This window comes from Limulus polyphemus, unplaced genomic scaffold (genome assembly GCF_000517525.1).
Source record: "Limulus polyphemus unplaced genomic scaffold, Limulus_polyphemus-2.1.2 Scaffold6750, whole genome shotgun sequence".
NCBI lineage: Eukaryota > Metazoa > Arthropoda > Merostomata > Xiphosura > Limulidae > Limulus > Limulus polyphemus.
Window position 1 is genome coordinate 3,146 of NW_013672360.1, and position 10,242 is coordinate 13,387.

The 10,242-nt window shown below is 30.8% G+C and overlaps 1 protein-coding gene across 1 annotated transcript in view; it reads right to left on the minus strand.

Annotated features, from left to right (window-relative positions):
• Positions 1–4,309: 4,309 nt before the first annotated feature.
• LOC106474040 (importin subunit alpha-3-like) overlaps positions 4,310–10,242 on the minus strand; it is a 35,601-nt gene continuing 29,668 nt past the window's right edge. Inside the window, exons 11-13 of the mRNA XM_013934723.2 lie at positions 9,182–9,416; positions 8,599–8,690; positions 4,310–5,913 (exon numbers count right to left, since the gene is read on the minus strand). Of these exons, the coding sequence (XP_013790177.1) occupies positions 5,818–5,913; positions 8,599–8,690; positions 9,182–9,416 (423 nt within the window). The 3' untranslated portion in view covers positions 4,310–5,817. The remainder of the gene's footprint in view (positions 5,914–8,598; positions 8,691–9,181; positions 9,417–10,242) is intronic.

Here is a 10,242-nt window from a genome sequence, read left to right on the forward strand (position 1 = left end):
TAGCAAATCTTGATTCGTCTGACAACAATACGGTCTTCCAGAGGCTTGGTCATCATATGACATTTCCCACTTCTTTCGTCTGACTATGTTGGCAGGTCTTAATAAGGGCTTCCGTCTGGCTGCTCTGCAATGATAACCCAATCTGTGGCGAATCCGTTGAACAGATTTCGGGCTCATCCCACGAACTTTGGCCACTTCTGCAGTCGTTAATCTGGGATCCATTTTGATGCTCCTCTTAACAGCCCTTTTTGTTCTCTCCGATGAACCAGGACGACCCGGATGCTGCTCAGTTGTTTCCTTGCCGTGTTTCCTGAACTGCACAATGATTCTGTTGACTGTCGAAAGTGTGATTCCCAAATTCTGCGAAATTTGCCACTGACTTATTCCACCATCTGCTTGACCAACTATCCTTCCTCTAACAAACTCTGACAATTCGAGAAAACCTTGAGTTCTAGGCATGTTGTAGCACAAGATAATTAGTGTGCGGACCATTTTCATTTATATAGTGCTCTGTGAACACAAATTAGTTAGCATAAATCAGTTAAATGACGAAAAATTAAGTGTATATGTCGTTTCACTGCAATTTTATACCGGCTGTGGTAGTTGTGTGACTTGCTGATTTGTATATTCAAAACCCTTTTAATATAACGTACCCAACCCTATGTAGGAATAAAAAACACGCATTTCAGAAATAGAGGGGAAAATTGAAGTCACGTACGTCCTATAATAAAAAGCAAAATACAGTTCCAGAACTTAAGTACCTGAAAGTACAAATCAAAGTTCTAATCCTGTTATTCAGACTTCGTTATACAACCTTTAGATTGAGAAGTTTCTTTTAATTGACAAGGTTTAAGAAAATTGCTCGTATTATTAACTATATGTAGGAAACCGGAAGACACTTTGTATATTAAACGGCTAGGTCACAGACCCCAATAGCTGTTCCTAATTTTGAACTGCGGACCAGAGAGAAGGTAATTAGTTAGCATGACCCATCGCCAAAAGCGATTACTCATAACCGAGTAACGATATGGACTCGTGACTCACTCCTTTAACGCATCCACAGCTGAAAGTGTGAAGCATATTTGGTAGCATCACGCCTCGAACCCGAGACACTTGGGCCAATGTAGGAAAGGCAGATCAGACAAATTACTCACTGAATAAAAGTTTGTATTCTAAGTGACACGTGGAAATCAAACTTGGATTCATACTCTAGAAACTCAGCGGTAAGCTTGAGGGCTTATAACGTTCACATTTGAGACTCGACCTCTGCAGTGAGCACAACAAAGACAGTTCATTGTGCAGTTTTGCACTTAACAACAAACAAATAAACATTGTTAATTACATAATATAAATTTAAAATGGACTAAAGCAACGTTTATTAATTTGCAAATTTTTAAAATGAAGTGATTTTAAAGTTTATGTAGCCTTAAAACTGCCTATATAATTGGTCCGTTCATATGGGGTGGGGAGAGGTAAACAATTTTTTCATGAATTTCTATAAAAATAAGAGAAATTATATTAACTTGGTTATAATTGAAATGCAAGTACGTGAAAAATCAGGTGATAAAGAAGTAAGGAGAAAAGTGGATATGAAATATATTTAAAGTGATTTAGTAGTTTGGAGGCATTAAAGAAAAGAAACTGATATCATCTTAAAAAATATTAATTTCTTTTTTAAGCGGATAACATTGTTAAGCAACAGCGAAGACAATGACTGGCTGTCGTCTCTTCAAAAATTACAGCAGAAATCTAAGAACCACAGATTTGTTTGGTTAGCAGTGATTGAAAATGACATTGTGCCTTTATTTTGACATAGTGTGTTTCAGTTACAATTATCTCTTAGTTAAAGCTTATATATTCTTGATGTCGTAATTAAAACAGACGAGTTTCTAAAACATATTGGTAGTTACAACAAAATATATGTATGTCGGGCAAAGACCTCATATTATATTTGTTTTTCTATTCAAATTGTCTCCGACATTAAGAAAATGGTTCTTATTTTTAAAAAAAAATGTTTTCAATAATTTGTTAATAAAACAGGGCTAACGACACCGGTTTTATTTTAATTTTAACACACAATAAACTAAGGGTTAATTGATGATTTTATATTTATAACACCTTTCCCTTTCTTGAAAGGGTTTCTCATGTTGTAGTTCGTAAAAGTCAAATAAATGTCATTTTGAATAATTTAGTCAACTATAAGATAGTCACCTAGCTTTTTCTAAGTATTATTTGCTTTATGAGAATATGTAAATATAAACAATATAGTAAAACTGTTTCTTATGCCCCCACCCAGAAAACTTCAGGTATTATAACAATGAAATTCAAAGTTACATCACAGATAGCTCACTGTGTAGCTTGGTGTTTAACAAACAAAACAATTTCTTGTGATGTAACGTTTGTGTTTGTTGAATCTTGCACAAAAATACACTGTATTAGCCATTGCTAATTTTGAAGTGATAGACTAGAAGAAAAGCATCTTGTCAACATCACCGACTCTTGAATGAAATGTGGAATTGCCTATCACATTATAATATCCCCACCCTACCCTATGGCTAAAAGGGCAAGTACGTTTGGTGACAGGATTCAAACTTTCAACCCATTGATTTTGAGTCAAGGGCTCTAACCACCATGATATTAGGACAGCTGTAGATGTGAAACAAAATATTTGTGTTCAATAAGCCATGACAGTTTAACTCACATACGAATGTGAAGAAAATTGAAAATAATTCATCTGTATCATTGAACTGTTTTAATAAAAGCCCCATAGTGTTTCGTATGAAAATTCATGCATTAATTTTAAAAATGTTTGGATTCCTCCACTGATTGTCAAAAAATAAAATATGAAAAAAATTATACCTTTTCTTATTATTAAAACTTATGTCTGTGACATATTTATATGTTACAGTACTGGTAAAATAATTAACAAGTTAACATTGCATTTAATGAGCATGACAGATGGAACAGAATATACTTTCTATAGGTATATATTTTTAATATTGAAAATTTATACTAAAATTTTTATACAAGTTTGTGACTCCCTCATTCATACTTTTGTACTTTAATACTAATTTCAATGCAAAATAGACTGGTATTTTGAGTCTGAAAGGCTCCTTGTGTGACAAAATAGCCAGGTAAACATACTACTAAGTTTCAGGCATAGTTTTTCTTGACTTAGAACTGTTAACAGCACCCACCACCTACTCTTTTAATAGTATGTCCTGTCTTGAACCTTGTGAAGCTAACCTTGAACCCTACAAGCTAACTACTAGGAATATCTGGCTTTGTTGTTTCAGATGAGCTATTACACGGAACTCTAGTATGTAATTTGACTAACATTAACCAATTGTAGATTTCAATTAACAAAACAAGAGAATTTCTCTAAAAACACAGAAAATGCATTACTTGTCAAAAATCACCCATAAACACCTTTTTAGTAGAACTGTAAATCTCTATACAAGCACTATTAGATGTTTGCTCACCAGTGGTGAAATACAAATGTCCAATATTATCATATCAAAATCCATTTTTGACTAGGTCATTAATAAGTATATGTTGCATTATCTAAAACTACTTACCAGTTTTTATGCCTAAAATGAAGTTATCCCAGTTAATGATAAAGATATTTCATCTTTAGGCTTATCATCAAGTAAAAATGTGATGGTTATTTTCTCCTTAACCTAACTTCACCACATAATCAAAATAAATATTGCATCTATGCCTGACAAAACTTATTACAGGTATTTGTTTTATGACCTTGCATACAACTAGTTAAGAGTAATGTATTTAATTAGTTATATTAATTACTGGGTAATGTTTTTTAGTTCTGATTTATGGAAGTAACTTGCAAATTAAAATAATATAGAGCAGTAGTTCTTAGATTTTGTGTTTGTGGACCACAGTGGTATTTATATACTATGCTACCACTTCCTTTCCTTAATTATGCGATCTTTCCAAAGACTATCTGAAAGAAGCCCACAGATCACCAACAGTACACAAACCACTGATTAAGAATTGGATATATATAAGATCTAAATGATGTTAATGTACCATATCATTTGTGTGTACAGAAATAGCTGACTTTGATGAAACCAGAACAATACCCAAAAAAAAAGAAAAAAATATTTTCAATCCACAAACTGACTTTTACTTTCGTTTATGCAAAGATTTTAAATTGTTATAAATGTAAGGCAATATATGTTCGTATATTAGCACTAACTTCATGTAATACAAGCAGCTTTTCTTTGTGCCAGTAAATTACCAATAAATTTTTCACTACAAATAAACAGATACACAAACAATACCTTTATCCCATGTATGACATTTTATTAGGCCATTGTTTCAGCGTAACTTTAGCAGAGCTATGTACGTTTGTACACGACTACAATGTGTAACAGTACGATGCAGATAAACTACTGTAATGAAGTTCACAGAAAAAAAATAGAGCTTTTGATAAAATAACATACATCTGGTACAAAACTAATGCTTTTACTGATGTAGTGAAAGCACAATAAATTTTGCATACATGATTTTTAAATGAAAACAATCCCCTTCTTTTTTTTTTATAAAAAGCTGAAACACAAGTTTCTTGTTCTAACAAAGCTTTCCGTGTGTACATCCAAAATCAACTTGTGAATATATCCATCACTTACAGTCTTAAGCCTAGCTACTTAAATATCAACAATACACCAGAAGGAAAAATAACTGACCACCTGATTAAAGTTTAAGGACAACACCTACAAAATCCACAGGTCTACATGCTTTTATAACCAGTCTTCTAATTTCACTGACTGCTTCCTCTTTATAAGGTAATTATTAAGCTTTACTTGTTCAGTTACATCCTTTCAATTGACATACTTTTCGGTCAGAAAACAGAATTAAAGCTTAAAAGCAAAAACTAATGGTATTGGTTAAGTAAAAATTTGAAATACCAGATTTGGAATCTGGAACCTTATATAAACTATGCTGCCCCAAAAACAATACCCCCCCTCCACTACAAAAGCAAAGTAAGAAGTAGGGTCCCTTTTATTTCAAATAATATACGACTTCTATTTTTTTGTTTTAAATTATTATTTTTAGCAGAAAAGAATACATTTCATTACAAATTGTGAGTGAAAGTTAAAAATGATTTGCTTTAGTGAAGTTTTAACTAATTTTAAAAAGGATTTAGGCTCAAATTTTCCTAATTACAGCATATCTTACAAAAAAAATTTACAGAATTAACATCTGTGTAAACACCAATAACAAAAGGTAGTTTTCTTTAACAAACCTTCAGATTTTAGTACTTTTTCATATATTACACTCAATGAATACCTAACCATTTAATTCTTACTTGTCTTCTCCCCTATGATAAAAAAAACAAAAAACAGAAGCTATGATGTACTTTATATCCATATTAAACTTTTAAACTTCTGTTAATATCAAACATGTATGGTTTGACACATAAAAGAGATCAAAATTTAATAAAGTTTTCTTCCCCTCCCTTAAAAGAATTTGTAATTAGGAGCTGGCTTAATTGCGACAAATTATATCAAATTATGAATACATTTTGAATGTTCTGATCAGCTGGGTTTATTTCTTGATTGTTTATAATGATGAAAGCTGCTAACATTTCAAAAACATAGAATCTCAGAGACCTTATAATTCACATTGGAATAACAGCTGTTTGTCCAAACTTAACTATACAAATCACCAATAGGCATTATTTCAAGCCCACATGTTCACAGATCCCTGGTTCTGGAAAATGAACTCTGTACATTGTTTGGAAGTCAGAAAGTCTTGGCTGGATTTCTACACACAAGTAAGCCTTGACCTTTCTTAAAACCTGAACCCTTCAGAAGGAATTGAACTGTTAGATCCAAGCTGGTAACCCTGTTCTGATGATTCTGGTATCAAGTTTGGGTCCTCATCAGCCTGGAGAAGAGAGATGTGAGCATGAAATTTCTTCTCAAATAAAAGCATCTCCATATAAGCTGTTCCATAAAACTACACAGAAAACTTTATTGCCGGAATTCTAATCATCTTAAAATAGTGACTTGTTAGTACTTAGCATCTCTGAAACAAAGTTATCTGTTTTTAAATGCTATAATGATTCCAAAAAAGGCAACAATGAAATAGTCTATTTTATTTAAATGTAAGTTACAACAATATTATGAACTGAGAAACATAGACAATTCACCCCTAAAATATGCTTTTAAATTACAACATTGTTACAAAGTTATTAGAGCCTACTTTGTATACATTCAAAGTTTGTTATTATTATACTGAACTTCTGACATTCATAATTATTATTACTATATTCTGTGGCCTGTATTTCCCTCGTATATATATATCTAACAGTTTGGTATCTAGAAATACACACTGAAATAACTGACAGATAAAATGAAACAAATTAATTCACCCTTAGCCTTTATAATAAAAATATAACTAGAAACTACATTTCTACTGATTCTATAAAAAATGCCAAGCCAGTTTTTCTTCTGAATGAAACATTCACATCCTTTGAAGCAGGGTCAATTAGCAATAACATTCCTCAAATATATATAGTTAAATAAGTTTTATCAGAATGTAGTTTTAAACACAAATATAAATAGACATTTAAAAATTACTCTCCCATTTTTACAAACAAGGAAATATAGATTTTCAAAATTGAAGAACATTTATTGTTTGAGCTTACCTAAAACCTCTCAATTTTTATTATTCATGATGAAACTTACAACAACAAAAAAACTCACTTTATAATGTAGTCAACACAAAAAATCTTTTCCATGAAAATTAACTGAACATTTTAATCTACCTGCTTTATTCTAAAGATTTTAAATTTAGACTCGAGATTTTGATAAACTCAACTCACACCCTCTACCTGTTATTTACATGCTCTTTGACTCTTTCACTGCAGCTGGGATGTATATTTCCCAGCCACAGTGAAAGGGTTAAGAAAGAAGCCACTGAAGACTATAGTAAATTGTGAATAAAAAATCTCTGCAACTTAAGATTATTAATACAAGGCATGATAATTCAACCACTTCAGTTTCAGTAAAATTGTTTTTATGTCTAAAACAAACATTCAAATATATTTACCTTACATGTATTTCAGTTTCTTAAGCAAGTGACTTACAAATCAAAATGAGAAGTTTAGTTACACTGTCAAATATGACACTTGAAAACAAATAAAGTCTATACAGGTAATAATATCGGTGTCTCTATCTTTATGTTTAAATATTACTATAGAATTTTTACAACTAACAATAAACATTATTTTGTTTATGACAAAATTGCTTTGAATTGTTTTTGAAGTTTTACAAATTTACCATCTGTATAGTTAAATGATAATGCTTGGAGATGGCTTGAATGGTCACTGAAGAAAAACTTTAATTAAAGGTTTTCTTCATTACCCATTCAAGCCGTCTCCATGCATTATTAGTCTCAACTTGGGTTCCTCGTCATCGAATAGTTAAATGATGTTTTACTCATATATAGAAGGTGAAAAAATTAATAAAAGTGAATAAAAAAAGCAATATACAGTCCACTCACTAATACTGTGATGTAAAACAAACACTTAAGCTGACTACAAATTTTTTAATCATATTCCTCTTAATTAGTCTATTCAGAATTTCTGATTAAAGGTTTAATAAAATAACATTTGAAGCCCATCTTCTGACTACAAGTCACTAACTAGAAGACTTTTTGTTCAATACAGAAATACACTGAACTACACACATGACAACCATTAGTCTATGTCATATTATTTATACAGAATAATAACTTTATAATGTGGTATAAGATGTATAAAGCTAGCAAAGCAAGGAGAATTATTAGACCAAATAAATAAATATCTTCACAGTCTTTTTTATAAGACATACTACATCAATAAACTGATGATAAAAAGTTTACGTTAAAAAAAGTACATCATCAACTAAAACCTTTTAATTCTCCGATGTAAAAGTAATTGTTTGGCAAATTTGCAGAAACCAAAACACTTTCTGACAGTGCCTTTGACAATAAAGCTTAGACTTTTGTCAAGTGTAAGTCAGTTAATGATTTACATCACCAGTATGAATGACAAATGCTATGTTCAAGCCAATATCTTGTTTCCATAAGTTCTGACAAACAGATAAACTTTAGGACAATTTGTAAGAACTTTCAATTTTCATAATTAGTAGGAGTCCTTTAAGTATATACCAAAACATTAATTATAAAAACTATTCAATATTTTTCCTGGAATATTCTTCACTAAATCATTAATTACCACATTTCATTACTCCATCTTATTTTAAAGATGAGCGCTTTTGAATATTTCACTATTCTTCTTTAATCTCCTGAAGAAGAATAGCGAACTATTCGAAAGCTCTTGAGCTTTGGGTTTCATTTGAACACCATTACAACTTTTGTATGTTATACTGTGTGCTAACTTCTTAATCAAAATTTATTTTAAAAGACTTCATTAAAAACTATACAAAATTCCATACAGTAAACTATTTCTTACTTGAGGTGAAATAGTTAAAGAAATTACTTAAAGTAAAACTGTCATACTGCATACATTATAATAACAACAAAAAAGCCTTAGTTTTATATAAGGAATAAAAACAAAACACTTACGCTTTCAGAAAAGTACTGTTCAATTATTTCGTAAGCTAACTTGTAAATTTCTTCATTTTCATGATTCTGAAGTATTTCTATTTTCTCTAACCCTGAAAAAAAAATTAGTTCAATCAAAATATTTCAAGTTCTTATTGCAATCATAATTTCTTTGTCAACACATTCTAGGTTAGATTAATTATCCAAGTACTATATAATAACAAGTACAAACTCTAATTCTGAATATATTTAAAGTTATTCTGTACAGCACTGAGGCTGGATGTCTAACTGAAACACCATGAGTATGTATACAAATCCTGTGAACTATTTAAAGCTGCAGAAGATATATCAACATTATATACTACGTACAACCATTAGACAACAAAAACTGAAGTGTATCAACTGAGTTATTTTTAACACAACTGGTGTATAGTTTGTCACTAAACAAGAGTTTTTAAAAACTAATTCATGTCATACCATCTAAAGCATAACAAATACTTTTGGAAAAAAACTGTATGTGTAAATCTTCATGGATTATGTTCACTGATATATAATGCATAATATTCATTACACAAAGTCAGTCATTCAATAAAACAAAACTCACCTCCACACTCTTCTATTGTATTGGCTATGTACTCAAACTCCTTGTCTAAGACTTTGAGCATGTTACTTAATGCATCTAGGACCACCTGTACAATTTGGGCATCTCGGACAGTCAGAAGATTGCACAAAGCAGGGAGGACATTCTCACTGACCAGGTAGCCAACTTGGCTTTTTGTACCACTTAGAGTAAGATTACTGACTGCCCAGGCTGCTTCTTTCTGAGTTTGAAACTCTCCCTAAAAAACACAAGTTGCTGGTAACTACAGCTTTAATATTTATCTTAGAACATTTAAAGTTAATGCTTACTGCATCCTAACCTTACTGACTAATACATCCCAAACCCTTCTACACTACACCCTCTAACTTCTGATATATCTCCTAAAACACTAGAGTACTAGTTATGAGACCTTTGTAAAAACGTTTCTTTGAAACAAAGTAATTAAATTTTAAATAATATAAAAATTCAAATTATAATATACAATTTCATTAACATATATTGATAGTAAAGTGATTTAATTAAATTCTGAATGTAACACAGTACCGTACACAAAAAGGAATTTAAAAATGGTGCTGGAGATTATAAGGTTAAAGCTTGTAACAGTATACATCTGTTTCTACTTAAATTTTATTGTTTTAATCACCTTTGTCTAACTAATAATCCTACCACTAAAGTTGTAAATCACTTGGCAAATGAGTAGCTCACATTATCCTATTAAATTACATAATGTATGGGCGACTAGTGAGCATACCTTGTGAAATTTTTTTTATTATTTATTATTATTTTTCTTTATTTTACTTAATCTAACCTAATAAGTTTCTACTTTTTACATTTCAGTTCCCTTATAATAATAAAGAATACACAATGAAAAACAACAAATATAGTACTTACCTGGATCATCATCTTTTTTGCTATCAACTATTGATGAAACTTAAACCTACCATTTTATACTAATGGTACCACCATACCAATTTTTTTTATTTAGTTAAATACTGCCCCCCAAAACACAGAATAATAACATGTAAAAAATAGACAATGTCCTATAACTATCATAATTTTCTGGC